At 42.1% G+C, this 23,954-nt stretch overlaps 1 protein-coding gene across 2 annotated transcripts in view; it reads left to right on the top strand.

The window, feature by feature from the left end:
- Nucleotides 1–14,236, top strand: part of FAM177A1 (family with sequence similarity 177 member A1) — a 71,138-nt gene extending 56,902 nt beyond the window's left edge. The window contains exons 4-5 of one of the 2 annotated variants that reach the window (XM_056545309.1): nucleotides 3,608–3,705; nucleotides 12,555–14,236. In XM_056545309.1, the coding sequence (XP_056401284.1) occupies nucleotides 3,608–3,705; nucleotides 12,555–12,761 (305 nt within the window). In that variant the 3' untranslated portion in view covers nucleotides 12,762–14,236. The remainder of the gene's footprint in view (nucleotides 1–3,607; nucleotides 3,706–12,554) is intronic. The other variant, XM_056545310.1, reaches the window with a different exon arrangement.
- The last annotated feature ends 9,718 nt before the right edge of the window (nucleotides 14,237–23,954 follow it).

The following is a 23,954-nucleotide window of genomic DNA, read 5'->3' on the forward strand; positions in this document are numbered from 1 at the left end:
ATTTTACTGAAGAAATTTATTTTATTTTTTTAATTTTTCCATCCAACTTTGAAGAACTTTCATTAAACACCTGTGGGGTGTTAAGGCTCACTATACCCTTTGTTACATTCCGTGAGGGGTGTAGTTTCCAAAATGTGGGTATTTCTTTTTTTGCGTTTATGGCAGAACCGCTGTAAAATCAGCCACCCCTGTGCAAATCACCAATTTAGTCTTCAAATGTACATAGTGCCCTCTCACTCCCGAGCCGCCTTGTGCGCCCGCAGAGCATTTTACTCCCACATATGGGGTATTTCCGTACTCAGGAGAAATTGTGTTACAAATTTTGGGGGTCTTTTTTTCCCTTTTAACACTTGTGAAAATAAAAAGTATGGGGCAACACAGGCATGTCAGTGTAAATTTTTTTATTTTTTTACACTAACAGGCTGGTGTAGCCCCAACTTTTCCTTTTCATAAGGAGAAAAAGCCCCCCAAAATTTGTAGTGCAATTTCCCCCGAGTACAGAAATACCCCATATGTGGCCCTAAACTGCCCTAAATCCTTGAAATACGACAGGGCTCTGAAGTGATTTGAGGACTGAATTGGGGATTGCACAGGGGTGGACATAGGGGTATTCTACGCCAGTGATCCCCAAACAGGGTGCCTCCAGCTGTTGCTAAACTACTAGCATGCCTGGACAGTCAGTGGCTGTCCGGAAGTGCTGGGAGTTGTTGTTTTGCAACAGCTGGAGGCTCCGTTTTGGAAACTCTGCCGTACAAGAAGTTTTTTAAATTTTTATTGGGGGGAGGGGGGGCAGTGTAAGGGGGTGTATATGTAGTGTTTTACCCTTTATTATGTGGTAGTGTAGTGTAGTGTAGTGTAGTGTAGTGTTTTTTAGGGTTTGTTCGCACTGACAGAGGCTTACAGTGAGCTTCCCGCGCCGCGGCGAAAAATTTGCCGCAGCTCATACTTGAAGCAGGAAACTTACTGTAAACCTGCCCGTGTGAATGTACCATGTACGTTGACATGGGGGGGGGGGGGGGGGGCAAACCTCCAGCTGTTTCAAAACTACAACTCCAAGCATGTACTGACAGACCGTGCATGCTGGGAGTTGTAGTTTTGCAACAACACGGGGCACACTGGTTGGAAAACCTTCAGTTCGGATCTGTTACATAACTCCGTATTTTCCAACCAGTGTGCCTCCAGCTGTGGCAAAACTACAACTCCCAGCATGTACTGATGCTGAGAAATGTAATTATGCAACTGCTGGAGGTATGCATCTACAACTCCCAGCATGCCGAGACAGCTGTGTGGGCATGCTGGGATTTGCAGTTTTGCAACATCTACAGTTAGAGACCAGTGCACAGTGATCTCCAAACTGTGGACCTCCAGATTAGGGATCGACCGATATCGTTTTTTTAGGGCCGATACCGATAATCGGTGGAGGTTCGGGCCGATAGCCGATAACTTTTACCGGAATATAGGTATAAGTTATCGGCTATTTATCCGCCCGCGACACCGCTGCAGATCATTGATTTAAAGCGGGAGCTTTAAATCAATGCACTGCAGTGGCTTTTGCGTTGCCATAGGCCGCCGCCGCCACCTGCTTCTCTCGCCCTGCCTGTCCGGGGGTCCTGAGACCTATCACCGCTACCGCTGCACCGCGAACGCCCCCCCCAAACCCCCCCCCCCCCGACCCACCGCACTGCGACCGACCCGCCGGACCGTTCGCGGTGGGGTGTGGTGCGGCAGGGCGGTGCGGCAAAACCGTGATTATCGCCCGATAATATCGGCCATACCGATAATCGGTTGATCCCTACTCCAGATGTTGCAAAACTACAAATCCCAGCATGCACAGACAGCAAACTGCTGTGTGGGCATGCTAGGAGTTGTAGTTTTGCAAGATCTAGAGGGCAGTATAGAGATCAGTGTGCAGTGGTCTCTAAACTGTAGACCTCCATCTGTTGCAAAGCTGCAAATCCCAGCATGCCCAAACAGCTGTCTGGGCATGCTGGGAGTTGTAGTTTTGCAACATCTGGAGGGCTACAGTGTAGAGACCACTGTATAGTGGTTTCAGACTGTAGCCCTCCAGGTGTGGCTAGGCAACTTACCGGCTTCCGTCGGATCCAGGGAGCCGTCCTCTTCTGCCGCACGACATGCCGCCCGCGACGATCACCGCAGCCGATCGTGTCCCGCAGCCTCCACTGACGGGTAAGTGGATCTTCGGCGCCCAGTCCCCTTCGGTTCCTCGTTCTGCCCGGCCTATTGTGGGTGGGGAGAACGGGGAAAATGAAAGTTAACCCCGCCGCCCCCGATCTGCTATTGGTCGTCGCTTTTGACGACCAATAGCAGGGATAGGAGGGGTGGCACCCCTGCCACCTCACTCCTATCCCTTCAGGACAACCGCGATCCCCCTTATATTCCGGGTCACCGGATCACCATAGACCCGTATGACCCGGAATCGGCGCAAATAGCAAGTGTGAATTCACTTGCGATTTGCGCCGATCGCCGACATGGGGGGTCTGATGACCCCCCTGGGCATTTGCGCGGGGTGCCTGCTGATCGATATCAGCAGGCACCCCGGTCCGGTCCCCGCCCGGCACGCGGCGGGGACTGAAATTTCCCACGGGTGTACAGGTATGCCCTGGGTCCTTAAGACCCAGGTACAGAATGCGTATCCATACGCCCTGGGTCCTGTATGGGTTAAGCATGGACACAGCAGGACTAGTATGTGTCCAAGCAGGCAGGGGGGCAGTTGTTTGTTTGTCTTTTTCAGTATAAATACTGAGAATTTTCTAATGAAAGCAATTGCAAAACCTATTGGTTTTGAATGCTTTACAACATATCAAAAGATTTTGTATCTGACAGTGCTCATTTAAGGACCTTAAGTTTTTTTGCAAATCTGACCACTGTCACTTAAAGCATTAAAAACTCTGGAATGCTTTTACTTTTCATTCTGATTCCAAGATTCGTGACATACTCTATATTATGAACTATACTAACTTTACAGCCCCTGTAGCATAATCAAATAAAAATAAATTCCTGGAATACCCCTTGAACTGCGAAAAGTCTGAGCAGTAGGGGTCCACAGAGGTTTCTGTTGAACAGTCTTGTATGGTGTTCAGCAATAACAGAACAGGTCTTATAATAGAATTTATAAGAGCAGTATCAAACCAAAACTACAACTCCCAGCATGTTACTCTATAAAGTTTAGTATAGTTATAGTGCAACATGCTGGAAATTGTTGTTTTGGGTCAGCTGCAGAGCCATAGGCTGTGTCAGGGCATGCTAATAGTTGTAGTTGGTAACTAACTGTGACTCCCAGCATGCTCTGACACAGCCTATGGCTTGGCAGATGACTCAACTCTAGTACTACATTTAAATTAAATAAAAAAAATTGTGGGCAGAGCAAGTCGGTATTGGTTTTCAGCCAAGCACATCCTAAATTTTTAGTTTCACCCCCCAAATTTTCATTTTGGTGCAGCATTAAATGGAACCATATAGTGTGTTTTTTTTTTTTTTTTTTTTTTTTTTTTTGCCTGTAATACAAACTATTTAATCTTGAGGAGGGAGTTAGAGTTGGGGTGTGTTTTTGCTCTAATGTTTTCATGTATTCTCTTCTGTTTCTTAGTGTGCGACTTCCTAGGAGAAAAAATAGCATCAGTTCTGGGGGTTAGTACACCTAAGTACCAATATGCAATTGATGAATATTACAGGATGCAGAAAGAGGTATGTACTCACACTATGTGCACTATTTTCATCCTTTTAAGCTGAGGTCTTTCATGTTACTACAAGGGTTAAATACCCATTTAACCTCTTAAGGATGCAGGGATTTTTCATTTTTGCACCCTTATTTTTCCCCCTTGCCTGCTAATAGCCATATTTCTTAACATTTTCCACTTTTCCACCCATATAAGGGCTTGTTTTGTGCCCCACCAATTGTACATTGTATTACATAATTAATTTTACTACCAAATCTATGGTGAGCCAGCAGGCTCTCATGTCCTAACAATGTAAAAACATTAGCATATTAATTACAGGGGTAGGCTGAGTGGGGAATATTGAGGAGGTGGGAGAGTATGGCGAGCCAGCTTCCCGCCTCCGTTGCGCTCAACTGCACAATAGCAATAGAAAATTAAAGGGACATAACTCTGGAAATTTGACAAAATTGCCAAAGTACCGGTAAGTAACCACTTATTTTAAGGCTGTTCACCCACACTATACTGTAATACAGTATATTGGGTTTACGGTAGTTCAGGTCAGTTTACCTTTTATACACTCCTACAGGCATCTTCCATGTCAAATAATTTTTATGACTGTATGTGGACCTCTACTGCTCAAAATGTCTATAATATATGAACAGTAGAGCTGGATGAAATGGCCTATAAATTATAGATTATTTTAAAGGGGTGCTCTGGGGAAGTTAATAAAAATAAAAATGCCCCCAAGCCACCACAATACCTGTTCTGGGTTCCCTGTAGTTATCCATGTAATTTTGCCAGCTTCTATGGCCCCCTCTTGTCTCCTAAATATTGTTTTTCTTTGCTTGAAGCCCAGACTACAACTCCCAGAAGTCAGTGCAGCTCTGTGTAATGGCTGCCAGCTAATTGCTTTTACTATCTGTGTGCATGCCTACTGTTTACAAGTCTTTTCTTTCAAACTATCCTTCATCCAGCCATAAATCATGCTGTGCTCTGAATGGCTCTTCTCAATTATGTGTTGAGTTGTGACTGAGAATCTTCATTTGGCTTCTCTTGGCGGCAAGCTCCTCACACAGGGAGGGGAGCTGTGGCTGTGAATCCAGAAATAATGTGGTGTTTGTCTTGCAGGAGGGTGGGGGCTAATCTCAGTGAGAGGTTTACACGTATTTCTCTCACTCCCTGCATCTAAGTGACAGCTGAAAGAGGGAAACTGCTCTGTATAGCTTATGAATGATATTTAGACAATTAAATAGGTTGGTCAGAGGGAAAGGCTATGCTATAGGTTTAGTTCCCCGGAGTACCCCTTTAACTGCATGGATAATTCTTAAAGGGGTTCTCCGGTGCTTAAACATCTTATCCCCTATCCAAAGGATAGGGAATAAGATGCCTGATCGCGGGAGTCCCGCCGCTGGGGACCCCCGGGATCATGCACGCGGCACCCCGTTTGTAATCAGTCCCCGGAGCGTGTTTGTTCCGGGACTGATTACCGGCGACTACAGGGCGGGCGGCGTGTGACGTCCCGCTCCGCCCCTCAATGCAAGCCTACGGGAGGGGGCGTGATAGCTATCATGCCCCCTCCCGTAGGCTTGCATTGCGGGGCGGAGAGTGACGTCACACGCCGCCCGCCCTGTAGTCGCCCGTAATCAGTCCCGGAGCGAACACGCTCCGGGGACTGATTACAAACGGGGTGCCGCGTGCATGATCCCGGGGGTCCCCAGCGGCGGGACTCCCGCGATTAGGCATCTTATCCCCTATCCTTTGGATAGGGGATAAGATGTTTAAGCACTGTAGAACCCCTTTAATTTTCTTATTTTTGCTAAACTAAAAAAAAATATGCCAAGACACACAATTCAATTAAATGTCTTTCTTGTGTTTTTGTTTAGTTTTTTTCTTTAAACAAATTCATAAATTGATTATACCTGGACATATTTGGCTACTAGGTTGAAAAAGTGAGGAGCCAAAAAAAAAAATTTTAGGTGCAAAATAAAAATATCACAATTCTATCAATAAAAATGACTTGTTGCATGCTATTCCTGAAGGCATCTTATCCTACTGAAATTACTGTGAATACATAGCAAATACTATGTAATCACTAAGTGATATTACTACGCTAATAACAACGCTACTAAGTAAAAGTAATGCAGCAGCACAGAAAGAAGCACCCCCGTGCCTTGCCGTGACTCCTATATGGCAGCACCATGAGGTATAATCTGATCATGCTGTTTACATAGCAGCAAAGTGAAATATTAGGAATAATTTCCAAAATATATGATGCTGAGGGGGTTAAGGTATTTGCTCAAGGACAAAAATCTTGCCTGTGTACAGCCCTCAGCTGTAATTCTTCCTAAGTCACAGTCTGCGTGCCGGGGTTATGTCATGAAGCTCCCTTTGATTTCAATGGAAGCTTTAGAACAGGGCTGCTCAGAAAAAAAGTGACATCATTTCTTTTTCCACGTGATCCTATTTAAATTAATGTGAGATGTATGTAGTTATTTGCAGGAGAAATCACTCAGTTTTTGTGGGGGAAATAAACACAGGTTCCACGTCAAAACCATACTGTTTTTGGCCCATGTCAAAGACAACAGTCTGATGTCATATCCACAGATTACAGATCCACTAAGTCATGCATGATATTGGTTTTCCTATAGTTGAGCTACAAACAGTCCCAGCATGCTAAGTCATTCAGGTCTTTGAAGACTTGCACACACAGTTGCATAAAAAGGGTATTTGGTCCTAGAATTAGTTCTGACCCAACCTGCACTGTACTCTTTGGAGTATTAGAGCTCTCTCCACTGATCAGAGGATGCGGGCCTTCAGGCACTAAGCCACTATTATCTGAATATAGACTGCCATGACCTGATCTAAAAATTCTGCTCAGAGCAGCCCACACTGCCTGGGGGAATGAGTTGCATGACAGTTAACAGTTAAAACATTTCCAATTTTTTTTTTTTTTTTTTAATAACATAGGAAAAAGGGGCACTCTTGGGAACTAACCCATAGCCCACCCTTTCTCTTTAATCAATCTACTATTTGTCTAAATATCATTCATTAGCTATACAGAGCAGTTTTTTTGGTTGTTACTTACATGCATGTAGTGAGGGAATGACATCATCCAGTCATCCTCTCTGTCTATGTCCAAAGCTCTCTGTTGAAGCAGCCCCCAACCTCCCCGAGACCTAGGCCATGTGCTTTCTACACTGCACTGATGAGTCATGCTCCCTTTAGTGCTGAGAACTGGGAGGTGTGTGCAGCCTTAGCCAATAAGGCACTGAATCTCTCTCTGCTGCTCAGAACAGGAGGGTGGAGGCTGGCAGAGCAGAACTGCAATGATTGCTGGGAGATGTAGGCAAGGGGAGAGAAGGATGACAAAGGATATCAAGCAGCCAGAGAAGACAACCGAGACGACAGGATCCATGCATATCAGGCAGGATTGGTTTACAGGGAACATATCCAGGAAGTTTGGTGGCTTTTGGAGCTTTTCTTTCATATACAGTCATGGCCGTAAATGTTGGCACCCCAAATTTTTTTCTAAAAAATGAAGTATTTCTCACAGAAAAGCATTGCAGTAACACGTTTTGCTATACACATGTTTATTCCCTTTGTGTGTATTGGAACTAAACCAAAAAGGGGAGGAAAAAAAGCAAATTGGACAAATTGTTTCAAGCATGTGATGCTCCTTTAAACTCATCTGGGGCAAGTAACAGGTGTAGGCAATATAAAAATCACACCTGAAAACAGATAAAAAGGAGAGAAGTTCAGGTAGTCTTTGCATAGTTTGTCTGTGTGTGCCACACTAAGCATGGACAACAGAAAGAGGAGAAGAGAACTGTCTGAGGACTTGAGAACCAAAATTGTGGAAAAATATCAACAATCTCAAGGTTACAAGTCCATCTCTAGAGATCTATATTTGCCTTTGTCCACGGTGCGCAACATTATCAAGAAGTTTGCAACCCATGGCACTGTAGCTCCCTGGGTGTGGACAGAAGAGAAAAATTTATGAAAGGTGTCAACGCAGGATATTCCGGATGGTGGATAAGCAGCCCCAAACAAGTTCCAAAGATATTAAAGTTGTCCTGCAGGCTCAGGGAGCATCAGTGTCAGTGCAAACTATCCGTCGACATTTAAATGAAATGAAACCATATGGCAGGAGACCCAGGAGGACCCCACTGCTGACACAGAGACATAAAAAAAGCAAGACTACATTTTGCCAAAATGAACTTGAGGAGTAAGCCAAAATCCTTCTGGGAAAACGTCTTGTGGACAGATGAGACCAAGATAGAGCTTTTTGGTAAAGCACATCATTCTCCTGTTTACCAAAATCAGAATGAGGCCTACAAAGAAAAGATCACAGTACCTACAGTGAAATATGGTGGAAGTTCAATTAGTGCTGGGCGGTATACCGGTATGAACAGGATACCGTTTTTTTTTCTCCCACGGTATGGATTTTTGCCCATACCGCTATACCGGTCAGGCCCCTCCCCCACCCTTCCGAGTCAATAAATTTTTTTTAACTTGCCCGTAATGGGGGTGGTCCGGGCCATCCATCCTTCCTGTAGTGTCCGGCTGCATTCTGGGTGGAGGGTGAACCAGTCCGGGCTGTCCTTCTTCTCCGGGGGTCCTCTTCTCCACTCTGGGCAGGCTCCGGCCTAGTACGCTGCATAGATGCCGCTACGCCGTGACGTCAGGTGCGTTGCTGCGCACAGCCGTCACTGCGCAGCGGCGTCTATGCAGCGTTACTAGGCCGGAACCTGCCCGAAGTGGAGAAGAGGACCCCCGGAGAAGGACAGCCCGGACCGGTTCACCCTCCACCCGGAATGCCGCCGGACACTACAGGAAGGATGGACGGCCCGGACCACCCTCCCCGGACGGTCCCTGCAGCAACTGGGAAGGTGAGTCAGGGTTCTGGGATGGACAGGGGTCTGTATAATATACTATACCTACAGTAGGCCCTCCAGCTGGAGGCACCCCTAGTTGGGAAACACTGACCTATACCATACACTACTATATAGTCCAACATGCTGGTAGTTGTAGTTTTGCAACAGCTGGAGGCTGTAGGGTTGTTTGTTACATCTAGTTAAAAGGGTACTCCACTGCCCCAGTGTTCAGATCATTTAGTTCCAAAAGCCCGTTTAGTTCCGCTACGCCACCTCAATGCAAGTCTCAATGTAAAAAAAAAAAATATCGTGAAATACCGTGATATCGCCCAGCACTAAGTTCAATGATGTTTTGGGGTTGTTTTGCTGCCTCTCCCACTGGGTGCCTTGAATGTGGGCAAGGCATCATGAAATCTGAGGATTACCAACGGATTTTGGGTCACACTGTACAGCCGAATGTCAGAAAGCTGGGTTTGCGTCCGAGATCTTGGGTCTTCCAGCAGGACAATGACCCCAAACATACATCAAAAAGCACCCAGAAATGGATGGCAACAAAGCGCTGGAGAGTTGAAGTGGCAGCAATGAGTCCAGATCTAAATCCCATTGAACACCTGTAGAGAGATTTTGAAATTGCTGTTGGGAAAAGGCGCCTTCCAATAAGAGACACCTGGAGCAGTTTGCAAAGGAACAGTGGTCCAACATTTCGGCTGAGAGGTGTAAGAAGCTTATTGATGGTTATAGTAAGCGATTGATTTCAGTTATTTTTTTCCAAAGGGCGTGCAACCATATATTAAGGGTGCCAATAATTTTGACCAGCCAATTTTTGGAGTTTGGTGTGATATTATGTCCAATTTGCTTTTTTTCCCTCCCTTTTTTGATTTAGTTCCTATATAAACAAAGGGAATATACATGTGTATACCAAAACATGTTACTGCAATCCTTTTCCGACAGCCATAACATTGTGTGTATGTATGTGTGTGTGTAAATAATAATTTCCCTGAGGTAACCCTTTAAGTGAGAGCTGGTGATTTACACATTTTTAAACCATAACTTGTATAGTACATAGAGTTCAAATGATACCTTTAGCAGTGGTTGTCTAAATTCTGTCTGAATGGTTCTCTTAGTTGTGAGCATCTTACGATTGTATGTCCCCTTATCCAGCATAGTGCATTAGGCAGCAAGTGAACAGTCAGTTCTTGAAGCAGTTACGTTGGAAGTAGGAAAAATGGGCAAGTGTTTAAATAGACCACTCAGAGTAGCCATGCTGACCACTGTGGCGCACTGTAAGTGCCTACAATGGGTGCTTACATCGGAAGAAGGCAAGCTAATTAAAGGGGTACTCCCATGGAAAACTTAAAAAAAAAAAAAAAAAAAAATCAACTGGTGCCTGAAAGTTAAACAGATTTGTAAATTACTTCTATTAAAAAAATCTTAATCCTTCCAATACATTTTATGGGCTGTATACTACAGAGAAAATGCTTTTCTTCTTGGATTTCTCTGATGTCATGACCACAGTGCTCTCTGTTGACCTCTGCTGTCCATTTTAGGAACTGTCCAGAGCAGCATATGTTTGCTATGGGGATGGATTTTCTCCTGCTCTGGACAGTTCCAAAAATGGACAGCAGAGGTCAGCAGAAAGCACTGTGGTCGTGACATTAGAGAAATCCAAAAAGAAAAGCATTTCTTCTGTAGTATATAGCCCCTAAAAAGTACTGGAAGGATTAAGATTTTTTTTTTATAGAAGTAATTTACAAATCTGTTTAACTTTCTGGCACCAGTTGATTTAAAAAAAAATGTTTTCCACGGGAGTACCCCTTTTAAGGTTGTATTATGCAAGAAAACCTTGGTCAGCCAGTATCAAAGTAACATTTACATGAATGGCTGGCCCAAAGTACACTCCTTTATGGTAACAGTATTTCCTTATGTCAGTGGCCTCTTTCTTCAGAATAATGTGCCCCACCACACTTCAAAAATTAGGAAAAGTTTGGGGAACATGACATAGTTAACTAGACCTCCTAATTCCTGAGATGTTAATCTGATGTGTGTGGGATGTGGTGGAAAAACAAGTTTGGTCCATGAAGGCCCAATTTTACAACTTAAAGGATCTACTGCTAGTGTCTTGGTGCCAGATTGAAAGGACTCGTTTCTAGATCTTGTTAAGTCTGCCTTGACAATTTGCAACTGTGTTGGTAGTAGAGATGAGCAAAGTTACAGTGATTGGATTTGTCACAAACTTCTTGGCTCGGCAGTTGCTGATTTTAGCCTGCATAAATTAGTTCAGCTATCAGGTGCTCCGTTGGGCTGGAAAAGAGGGATACAGTCCTAGGAGAGAGTCTCCTGGGACTGTATCCACCTTTTCCAGCCCACCGGAGCACCTGAAAGCTGAACTAATTTATGTAGGCTAAAGTCAGCAACTGCCGAGCCGAGAAGTTTGTGACGAATCTAATCACTGTAACTTCGCTCATCTCTAGTTGGTAGCACAGAGGGGACCTACACAATACTAAGCAGGTAGCTTCAAAGTGTACCTTTTTATTATCATTAGAAAAAACTTTTGACATGTTGCAGAGACTTGTCAAAAATTTTCGGTGTCTGAGAGTTCAGACCCATACTGATTTTAAGAACAAACCAGTAGAAGTGCAGGGTTAAAGAGTTTTTCCAATATTAGAAAATTGTATTTAAATCACTCAAAGATATTTAAAGTGTAATCACAATGTGTACTGGCTTTAAAGGAGTACTGCAGCCTTATACTACTTATTCCCTATCTGCAGGATAGGGAATGATTGTCTGATCATGCACGCACAGAGAGGAGAATAATTAAATCCTTAAACGGTTTACATTAAAGATATGTTGTAATATTTCTGGGGAATGTTTCGATTTATCTCCATCACCCCAGCACATGGCTGAAGTTGGGAGATGCATAGACAAAATATTCTAGATGGGCAACGAACATGTTTGTGAAAGTAGGCACCACATTTGTCCCCATTGCGGTCCCATTAATTTGTAAGAAGAAATTGTCATTGAAGGTAAAATAATTCTTGGTTAACACTAATTCCAGTAAGTAAATAATAAATGCATACTTACCAGGGAGGTCCTGTTGAATCGCCGACCTGATCGCCTGCACACCCTCATCATGATTGATGGACGTGTACAAGCTGACCACGTCAAGTGACGCAACAATGACCGCCTCAGGTGCGGTAATGTTGTCAGTCTTGCGTAAAAAATAATCAGTGTCACGAATTAAGGACTTGCCTCTAGTGGTGCATGTTCTTAGTACCTGGTCTAAGAATACAGGCATATTACTGGTGACTGTTCACACAGTAGATATTTAGTCCATTTAGATAGTATTCACACATACAGGATCTGCTGCAGATTTAATGCTGTGATCAATCATTTAACTCACATTGAATCCTGCAGCATCAAATATGCAGCAGATCCTGTACGTGAGAATACACCCTAAGGGCACTTTCACACGGGCGGATTACCTGCGGAAAATGGGTCCGAAGGAAAATCTGCAAACCTGTCTCTATTGTGGGTTTTCTGCTGACCCATCAAAATCAATAGTAGCAAAGTCCACTGCGGATCTTCCGCAGCAAATATGCTGTGGAAAATCTGCAGGTAAATCGCCGGTGTGAACAGACCATTAGGGTAGGGTCACACAAGCGGGTTTACAGCACGTTTCAAACTGCGAGCTTCAGCCTTGGCAGTGAGTAAAAAATTTGCAGCAGATTGCATTGATTTCTATCGGGTCTGGAAATTCCGCTGCAGAAAATCATCTGTGGTAAACCCACCGTGGCTCAAATTTTCAGCAGGAAACTCTCTGCGAACCTACCCAAAAAGCAGAGTCTACCTTTAAAATCATCAGATTGATTTCTGGATATGCATTAAATATTGAATTACGTTTTATGCAAAATATATAAAATGAGAAAGTGGAAATTAGACTTGAGGTAGGTCATGCCTTGCCTCTATTTGTTAAACAAAGTAATGCATCTCTCTTGTTTTGTAGGTTGAAGAGGAGGAAGAAGAGAATGAAATGTCTGAGCAGGCAGAGAAAAAGTACCAAGAGCAGCACACTCCACAGCAGCATGAGACTTGCCCTGAGTCAGAGCAGCCTGATGCCGCTAGTTCCTTTGTCAATATTAGTTTTGTAATGGAAGGAGATGACTCTGTAAATTTGGCACAGAGGCAGGAACTGTCTGCTGTCCCGACTTAGAAGAAAGAGGAGACAAGAAAAAGCAACACCTGCCAAAATGAAAACTGTGCCTTTCTATGTTACTTGACCCTCAAGTGTGTGGTAATAACATAAAATTCTTAATACTTGACATCGAGGAAACTATCTCCATTCACGCAGGGTTGACGTTATTTGCATACTGTTTTTGAAAAGGACACTCACAAGTGGTCAGGGCTAGTCAGCCATTTTTATAAATCTAGTGTACACAAATATATTAATATATTGAACCAAACATGCATGTATGTCTTCATGTTACTTCCTCATGTCCTAACATAAATGTCTGCTATCCAAGACAATTTTGGTGTTAGTTTGTTTTTAGGTTGAATATTCTGTGCAGATTATTTCATTTACAAAAATGGAGTTCCATTTTTCTAATACAGAGCTCCAAATTCTCCGTAAAGACATTTATATGGGCAGTGTCAGAGAGACATATCAAAAGTTTTGATCGGTTGGGGTCTGAGTGTTTAGGCCCCAACTGATAAGCAGGACGAGCCAGGAGAAATGCATGCTCAGCCCATTCTTCCTTAACTATTTGTCATGTGTCCTACATGGTCCTATTAGATAAGTCTATGTGCTCACGTGGACACAGAGCAGGGAGAGACACTATTGCGGGAGACTGTGTGAATTTAGTAGCTCAGCTCCGCCTCCTTGACACAATTAAAAAGAGATTTTATTAGTTCAGCAATTACAATCGGCTCCAGGAAAGGTATGGGTTGCTTTTATACCCTGGCAGTGATCCAACAGTCCGCTGCTTATAGCAGCAAATAGGTTTGAAGGGAATCTGTCAGCTCTCTGCCTGTGCAGAGGATGCGTATAAAATTATTAACCTCCTAATGACTACCCATACACCTTTTTTTAACAGTGGTTATTAACCCCTTGGGGACAGAGCCCATTATAACCCTAAGGATGGGAGCATTTTTTGCACAACTGACCACTGTCACTTTATGTATTAACTTATTACTGCTTTTACTTATAAATTTGATTCTGAGATTGTTTTTGTTTTTTGTGACATATTCTACTTTGTTAGTGGTAAATTTCCGTCGATACTAATAATTTCTTGGTGAAAAATTCCAAAAATTCGGGAAAAATTTAAAAACTTTGCATTTTTCTAACTTTGAAGCTCTCTGCTTGTAAGGAAAAGGGACATGTCAAATAAATTACATATTGATTCACATATACAATATGTCTACTTTATGTTTGAAGCCCTCTGATGTCTTACATGTCAACTTTATTTTAATTTTTTCCCGAAAATTTCAAAATCAGAATTTTTCAGGGACCAGTTAAGTTTAGAAGTGAATTTGAGGGTCTTTATGTTAGAATCCCCTATAATGGACCCCATTATGAAAACTGCACCCCTAAAAGTATTCAAAATGACATTCAAAGTTTGTTAACCCTTTAGATGTTTCAGTCGAATAGCAGCAAAATGGAGGAGAAAAATCAATGTCCATTTTTTTTTTTACACTAAAATGTTATTGTAGCCCCATTTTTACAAGGGGTAAAAAGGCCCCCCCAAAATTTGTAATTAATTTTTCTCTTGAGTAAAGAAATACCTCATATATGGATGTAAAGTTCTCTGTGGATGCACCAGAGGGCTCAGAAGGAAAGAGTGACATTGGGTTTTTGGAGAGCGAATTTTGCTGAAATGGTTTTTAGGGGGCATGTCACATTTAGGAAGCCCCCATGATGCCAGAACAGTAAAACATTAAAAAAATAAACACATGGCATACTATTTTGTAAACTACACCCCTCAAGGAACATAATAAGGGGCACAGTGAGCCTTGAGGGTTGTAGTTTACAAAATAGTATGCCATGTGTGTTTTTTTTTTTTTTTTTTTACTGTTCTGGCATAATGGGGGCTTCCTAAATGCGACATGCCCCCCCCCCCAAAAAAAAAAAAAAACATTAAAGCAAAATTCGCTCTCCAAAAGCCCAATGTCGCTCCTTCCCTTCTGAGCCCTCTAGTGCACCCACAGAGCACTTTACATCCACATGAGGTATTTCCTTACTTGAGAGAAATGGGGTGACAAATTTTGGGGGGCATTTTCTCCTATTACTCCTTGTGAAAATGAAAAGTTTGGGGTAACACCAGCATTTTAGTGTTAAAAATCTAATTTTTCATTTTCACGTCCCACTTTAACAAAAGCTCGTCAATCACCTGTGGGGTGTTAAGGAACATAACAAGGGGTACAGTGAGCCTTAACACCCCACAGGTGATTGACGAACTTTAGTTAAATTGGGACATAAAAAAAAAAAAAATTGTTACCCCCAAATTTCTAATTTTCACAAGGGGTAATAGAAGAAATGGGGTTACACATTTTTGGGGGCTTTTTCTCTGGAGTATGGAAATACCCCATATGTGGATGTAAAGTGCTCTGCGGGCGAACTACAATGCTCGGAAGAGAAAGCGCCATTGGGCTTTTGGAGAGAGAATTCGGTTGGAATGGAGGTCGGGGGCCATGTGCGTTTACAAAGCCCCCCATGGTGCCAGAACAGTGGACCCCCCACATGTGACCCCATTTTGGAAACTACACCCCTCAAGGAATGCAGTGAGCATTTACGCCCCACTGGCATTTGACAGATCTTTGGAACAGTAGGCTGTGCAAATGAAAAATGTAATTCCATTCCAGCCTAATTCTTTCTTAAAAAGCCCAAGGGCGCTCCTTCTCTTCTGAGCATTGTAGTTCGCCCACAGAGCACTTTACATCTGCATATGGGGTATATTCTTACTCAAGAAAAAAGCTTCCCAAAATTTGTAACCCCATTTCTTCTATTACCCTAGTAACACCAGCATTTCAGGGGGAAAAAAAAAACATTTTAAATTTTCATGTCCAACTTAAACGAAAATTTGTCAAAGACCTGTGGCGTGTTAAGGCTCACTATACTCCTTGTTACATTCCATGAGGGGTGTAGTTTCCAAAATGGGGTCACATGTGTTTTTTTTTTTTTTTTTTTGCGTTTATGTCAGAACCGCTGTAAGAATCAGCCACCTCTGTGCAAATCACCAATTTAGGCCTCAAATGTACATGGCGCTCTCTCACTCCTGAGCAATGTTGTGCGCCCGCAGAGCATTTTACATCCACATATGGGGTATTTCCGGAGAAATTTTGGGGGTCTTTTTCTCCTTTAATCTCTTGTGAAAATGGAAAGTATGGTGCAACACCAGCATGTTAGTGTAAAATTTTTTTACACTAACATGCTGGTGTAGCCCAACTTTACCTTTTCATAAGGGGTAAAAGGAGAAAGACCCCCAAAATTTGTAACACAATTTCTCTTGAGTACAGAAATACCCCATATGTGTCGCCATAAACTGTTGCCTTGAAATACAACAGGGCTCTGAAGTGAGAGAGCACCATGCGCATTTGAGGCCTAAATTAGGAATTTGCAATAGGGGCGGACCCGGATACAAGGATGGGGCTTGTCTCCACCAAAACCCTACAGCAGTGTTTCTCAAACAGCTGTTACAAGATTCCCAGCATGCCAGGGCAGTCAATGGCTGTCCAGCAATACTGGGAGTTGTTGTTTTGCAACAGCTGGAGGCTCTGCTTAGGAAACACTGCCGTATGAGATGTTTTTCATTTTTATTGGGGGGGGGGGGAGGGGGAGACACATTTAAGGGGGTGCATATGTAGTGTTTTACTTTTTATTATATGGTAGTGTAGTGTTTTTAGGGTACATTCACACAGAAGGGGGTTCACAGGGAGTTTTCCGCTGGGAGCTTGAGCTGGGGCGGAAAACTTGTTGCAGCTCAAACTTGTAGAAGGAAACCCACTGTAAACCCGCCATGTGTGCCTTCAGCTGTTGCAAATCTACAACTCCCAGCATGTACGGTCTGTCCTTGAATGCTGGGACTTGTAGTTTTGCAACAGCTGTAGGCACAATGGTGGGGAACCACTGAGTTAGGAAACAGACTCTAGCTCAGTGTTTCCCAACCAGTGTGCCTCCAGCTGTTACAAACTACAACTCTCAGCATGCACTGACAGCAGAAAGGCATGCTAGGAGTTGTAGTTCTGCAACAACTGGGGAAGAACAGTTTGGAGACCGCTAAGTAGTGGTCTCCAAACTGTAGCCCTCCAGATGTTGCAAAACTACAACTCCAAGCATGCCCAGACTGTCCAGGCATGCTGGTTGAAAGATCAATGTTTTTTTTTTTTTTTTGCTTATATCTTTTTATTAAATTTTTCACAAATTACAATTCATGTATTCTGGGTATCAATAATTAGTCATCATTTCAATAGGTTTAACACACATACTATATATTGACATCCATCTTCAATGAAGGAACAAAAAGAAGGAAATAAGGAAAAAAAAAAAAGGAGATATCAGAAAAAAAGAAGGGGATATCAGAAAGAAAAAGTTAAATTAATTGTATGGCAATTGCCTTAGTCCGTAGCTAATAACCTATATTTACAGGTGATTCCTTCGCTTCTTCAGCTATTAGAGTTTAATAGCTAACATTTGTTTCGCCCTAAATGTTTTGTTCCCCAATTCCCATCATGTATTGTCTCCAATTTATCCATTTACGATAGAGGGTTCCCATTGTACCCTGTCCAAGGGCAATTATTTCTTCCATTCTGTAGCAGTGTTGAAGTGTATCAACAGTTTCTTGTATCAGAGGGACTTTCGTCTGTTTCCAATATCTCGTCAGTACCAATTTGGCTCCTGTCAATACCTTACAGACTAAAGGTCTGAAATGTATAGGGTATTGTTTTATTCCCACATATAGTAATGCCATTTGGGGTGTCCGTTTCCTGTCAACTAAAGTCAGCTTTTGTATTAAGAACTCAACATTCATCCAGTATGGTTGTATGTTTTGACATGACCATAGTATATGTGTTCATGTTCCCTTTTCTCCACATCCTCGCCAACAGAGGTCTGTGTTTATGTTACTAATTTTGTGGAGTCTATCTGGGGTGTAGTAATACCTTCATACTATTGTCCATATGTGAGATTGCGTTGAGCGAGGAATGCGTTATTTTCAACGCATATTCCCACTCTTCCCTACATATTTTTTCCCCTAATTCCCTTTCCCATTTATTGTATGGACCCGTATTACAAACTACTGCTCTGTTATCCATATTTTTATATAATGGTGCAAGCCCCTTCAGATTCCGGTTTCTCAGATACTCAAATACTGCTATACACCCCTCTTTCACTTCCAAAAAATGCTGAATTCTTATATAGTTAAATATTTCTCTAGGGGGAAGGAGCATATTGCTCCTGTAATTCAGGGAATTGTATCAATTCGCTATATTTTTATATAGCTGTTTAATCCCTGTGATCCCGCACCCAACCCATTTCTGCAAGTTCATATCAGAAACAGCAGAATAAATAATTTGTATTGGTGTTTACTGTCTATCCTAGCCGTATTGCTAATTTTGTGACACAGTTCCCAACAGTGCAAGCTAGCTAATGTTAAGGGTAGAAGATCTTTTGTTTTTTTTAATATTCCAGAACTGCATCAGAAGTAGCGGACGCATATCGAGTTGTTTAGAATAGTAGCTCTCAATTTGAAACCAATGTATATTTAATTCTTCTTGCCACCAAGTTTTTAGTGTGGCCACCCCAGATGCAATATAATAGTGGAATAGGTCAGGTAGTCCAAGACCACCAGCTTGATAAATTTTTGTCATCAATGAGTATGAAATTCTAGGTTTAAAATTATGCCAAATATATCGGGCTACAATAGTCCTTACTTGGCGAAAAAAGAACAGGGGAATCTGTATGGGAAGTACCCGAAATAAGTATAGGAGTTTGGGGAGCACCATCATCTTGAATGTTACTACTCTACCCAACCAAGATACTTCTACTTATTCAAATGTATCAAGATCTGCTTGCATCTTCCCCAAAAACATGAGGTAGTTGGATGCATAGAGATTTTTAAATGTACTAGTGATAGTGATTCCCAAATACTCTATGCCCTTGGTTCGCCAGTCTAGTTGGTGCTTAGATTGTAGGGAAGTTAAGATATTGGGTTCTAAATTTAATGGTAAGGCTTGTGATTTAGTTCTATTAAGGGAATAATAAAGTTCTCCAAATTTATTTAATATTGAAATAACTATATCCAAATATTTTGTAGGTTCAGCTAAAGTAAGTATTATATCGTCTGCATACATTGATATAGTATGATTTTTATCTCCAATGTTGATACCTGTAATCTGTGGATGTGTTCGGATGGCTTGGGCCAGTGGTTCAAGTGCTAGAATAAAAATAAGAGGGGAAAGAGTGCACCCCTGTCGGGTACCGTTGGTAAGTTCCAACTTTTTTGAGAGGGTCCCATTGACAAAGACTTTAGCGGAAGGGGCTGAATAAAGGGTCCCTAAAGATCACAGAGACTGGTCTTCAAATCCCATCTTCCGCAACGCCGAGAAGGCGTACGACCAATGTAATCGGTCGAACGCCTTCTCAGCTTCGAGTGCCAAGAACAGGGCGGGAGTGTGGTTTTTTTCTACATGAGACAAAATGTTCAATATTCTTCTAGTGTTGTCAGAGCAATTTCTGCCTTTTACAAATCCCGTTTGGTCTCCTGTTAATAATTTTGGTATAATAGAGACCAGACGGGTTGCAAAAATGTTGGCATATATTTTTAGGTCGCTGTTTAAAAGCAATATGGGTCTAAAATTAGCTGGATTGTCTGGCTCTTTCCCACTTTTAGGTATTGTCACTATGTACGCCATTTGATTTTCCTCTGGGAAAATTCCCAGTCTCATAGCATTATTAAAGAACCTTGTCATATATGGAATTAAAACCGATGAGAATTGCTTATAGTAGTCGTTGGTTAACCCATCGGGTCCAGGAGATTTTGCAGCCAGCAGTTTTTTAATACTCCATGCTACTTCCTCATTTGTAATTGGGGCACTCAGAGTATCTCTTTGTGTCTGGGAAAGTGAGGGTAGTGAAAGGGTGTCTAGAAAGGCAGTTATTTCTTCTTCAGGTGGGTGATGGATTTCCCCCCATCTTGATGTAAATTATACAGTTTATAATAGAGTTCCTTAAATCTATTTGCTATATCTGTGGGTGTTATCAATTTACCTTTTTTGTCCGCTGACCAAAGGAGTGCTATTTTAGATTTTAAATGTTTATTTTTAAGTTTTGCTGCCAGTAATTTGCCTGATCTATTATCATATGTATAATAAGTTGCTTCAGTCCACCTAATATGCCGTTCGTGTGTCTCAAATAGACATTCACATATTTTATTTTGTATTCTTTTTATTTCCATCCCAATTCCATCCCTATTTCTATCTCTCATTGCCATATTTACCTTTTCTAATTCTTTAAATTTTTGAAGGAGGTCATCCATTTTCACCATTTTAGTCTTTTTTAAATAATGACCCAATTTTAAGTAAGAGCCTCTTATAAACGCTTTGTGTATTCCACAATATATCTTCCCTCACTCCTCCACTGTCATTTGTTGCCAAAAAAATTCCTCCATTTCCTTTTTAATATTCTGAGAGTGTACTGGATGATGAACTATATGTGTATTAACACACCATAGGTACGTTGAAGGGATAACTCCTCCCTCCTATAAAGATATACTTGATCTGAAGCATAGAAGCATGATCTGACCAAGTAATTTGTTGTATGGAGGAATTTTTTCTAACAGAGTTGCACGATCTACTAAAAAAAGGTCTATTCGTGAGTACATATAGTGAGCAGGAGAAAAAAAAGAAAAGTCTCATTCTGAGCTGTGTTGCGCACGCCACACATCGTATAGGTCATTTTTTATATATTATATCCACCATTATCGAAGAGGTACACCTAGATCTGGAGGTTACATCCCATTCTGGATCTATAACGGCATTAAAATCTCCACAAATTATTAACCTTCCTTCTTTACAGTTATCGTTTTTTTAAATAAAGTTACTAATGAAGGCTTTTTGTTTTTTATTTGGTGCCTATTGTGTATGTTACACCAAAATGATATATCGTCCTGCAGGGTCTATAATTTGACTTTTTTGTTGGAATGCTACAGAGTTGCTTATTGCAATCATTACTCCTCTCGATTTTTTCTGGTAATGTGACTGAATAATGTAGGGGTATCTTATGACATACGGTATGCGTCGGCCTGTATTATATGAGTTTCTTGAGCACAAAATATTTCACAGCCCAGTTGTTTCACTTCCGCCCACATATGAGCTCTCTTATTTGGGCTATTTAAACCCTTCACATTCATAGATGCAAACTTTAGTACCATATTTTAATATAACAGTTTTGTTCATCTTTCAACAAAAGTATATCAGCAATTATCCCCTTTGCCTTATATATTTAGCGCGAATAATATTGTTAGCCATTTCACCTGAATAAATACAGATTTTAACAGTTAATAAAGAGAAATAGGGATAGAAAGAGAGTGAAAGAAAAACAAAAGTCCAGGAAGAATTAAAAAAGAAAAAGAGAAAAAAAACCTGCAAAAAAATAGCAGATAAGCCCCGTTTGGAGTGTGATATTTCACTTAGACTTGGTCAGGGAATGCTTTCTTCCATGGCCGCTACTTATTATCAGCTCTGGAGCCTACAACTTGCCATTCTACAGAGGATTTTCTGGGGGAAGAACGTGTTCTCTTAGGTGATAATATTTGCTCAATATTCATCTCCTTTAATAGGCGATTGCTCTCTTCCAGTGATTTGATTATATGCATTTTGTTATCATAGGTTACCACCACTTTAGCAGGGTAGCTCCAGCGATACATAATTTTGTTGTTTCTTAATGTTGCAGTAAAATTAGCTAATTGTCTGTGCATTTGCATGGTGGTGGCAGACAAATTTGCAAACATCTTACTTTTTTCGTATCTATCACATAGAGGAGGACTCTTTCTAGTAGCTATCATGAGAGCATCTTTAACATGAAAAAATGTATGCGCGCCAATACATCCCTAGGAGTGTCTTTAGGTAAATGTTTGGGCCTTGGGAGTCTGTGCACCCGATCAATAATAAGTTCAGTAGCTTTTATGTCAGGTAGTAATGCCCCCATATATTCTGTAATAAAGGGCTTTAATTCCAATGTCCCGATTCCCTCTGGGATTCCTCTGATTTTAACATTATTTCGCCTCGAGCGATCTTCGAGGTCCGCCATTTTCAATTTTATAGTCTCTACTTCTGCCTCTAGGTCAGTATGTGCATCAATAAGCGCATTTTGTGAGTTTGTCAGAGCATCCTTTTTAACTTCCATATGATTAATTCTAGCTCCTATGTCCCGAATTTCAATGCTCAATGGTTTTAACATTGATGCCATATCAGTGTGCACTGCCTGCTGTAGCGCCATAAGCATTGTTTTCAGTGTGTGTTCTGTTACAGGGCAGTTAGTGGCTGGCAACTGATTCATTGGAGCATCAGGAATCGTAGCAGGAGGGGATATTAAATGTATGCCATATTCTCTGTCCATAATTCCTTTTTGTTTAGCTATATCATTAGTGTGCAGTTCATTCACTATCTCCTCAGAGGCTTTCAGTGGGGAGGAAGCATTCCCCATATCCTTCCCCATTATCTGTTTGGGTCTTGCACCCAGCTCATTATGTCTCTCGGGTGGGGGAACCACATAGAAACTGCGCTCCCCTTCTCCTACCTTCCCTGACGAATCTCTTCGGTCTGTAGTGGCGTCACTCCGTTCCATCCTCTTGTTCATCTCCATCCCCGCACGCTGACGCCGAGCTCTCGACCCCGCTGCCCCGTCCCGGGACCAAGCTCCTCCATCTCTCAGGACCATGCGACCTGGGGTCATGTCTACTCCTGCGTCCTCTGCCAGGCGCCACGGCCCCACACCACCAGACGCTGCTGCGCTCAGATGCCTGGCGTCTCCTTCTCTGGGAGTCACATGATGGGGGGATAAGCTGGTCAACTCGCTGCTCGCGTCAAGGGGAGCTTGCAGGTAGAAATCTGTTAATTTCTTTAGTTTCTTGTTCTGTTTATTTCTCTTTTGCGCTCTTGTTGCCATTTCAGATATTTAGTGGAGGTAGGAGATATGAACTGGCAGTTTCTCAAGCTGTCAGTAGCCCGAATTTGAACATGTACTCCGGCACAGTCGTTCAGGCAGTCGTTCAGTTTTCCATGGAAGTCAGGAGCACGCTGCTCACCCAGCCATTCCCTGCTTGTTCCAAGCCACACCCTCTAATCCAATTGAAAGATTAATGTTGAAATTTCTATTAAGCATGTATTTAGCTTGTGCTAAACATCCAAAAATTTAAGGCCCAAGCCCAGAAGCCCGGTAGTTCCTGACACACACAGTCAGGAGCAGGCATCAGCAGTACACCATAGGGTTTCATAACCCCTTACATTGAAAGATCAAGCTAGAAATCTCAATTAAGCATTTATATTAGCTAGTGCTACCAGATCATATTTGGAGTTAATATCCCAGTCCCAGTAGCACCAGAAAACAATATATTGGCTAAATTACACAGCCTGGAGGTGGGGAAAGCATAAGGAGCCCATGTATTGTCTGAAGGGTACAGCCTAAAGGTGGCTGAAGCATGAGGAGACCATTGAAATACAAGGATTTTAAATAGAAATCTAAGATTTTGAAATGGAACTTTTAACTCCCAAGTTTTAGTGGCCCGGCCCCGGCGTGTGGGTACAAAGGACCTAATCTAACAAGGAGTCACATGTCACATATAAGCACAATGACAGAGCCTGGAGGTGGCATATATAGTGTCTGAATGGCACAGCCTGGAATTGGCTGAAGCATGACAAGACCCCAGGCTTCCCAAAAATTGTCAGAATACCACCTGACATTCAAAAGAATAAAATGATAGATACGTTCTCTGAAGAAAAGGATCCTTCATTAGATGACAATGAGAATTGTGTGTTCCAGTGACATTAGCTCATCAGAGGAACAGGAAAATATGATATAACTTAATTCTGCAACTGAAGAACCACAACAAACAATGAACGACTTAAAGCCTACTGGAACTAAGGACCTTCAAAATGGTAAATCTACCACCTGGGATAGTCAGTCAATTCCAACAGCCGGTGGTCAGTATTCACAGTTCCTTGTTTCTGCTAGTCCTTGGCAATATTCCTTTTATTACTGGTCTGGTATCAACATGGCAATAATGCTGGGAGAGTGACTCAAGGATAGCCACATGTTTCCTACAATACACAGTCAATATATGGAGACCATATAGTGGCTTAATGACACAGCCTGGAGGTGGCTGAAGCATGGGAAGACCATATAGTGTCTAAATGG

Source organism: Hyla sarda, chromosome 11 (assembly GCF_029499605.1).
Source record: "Hyla sarda isolate aHylSar1 chromosome 11, aHylSar1.hap1, whole genome shotgun sequence".
NCBI lineage: Eukaryota > Metazoa > Chordata > Amphibia > Anura > Hylidae > Hyla > Hyla sarda.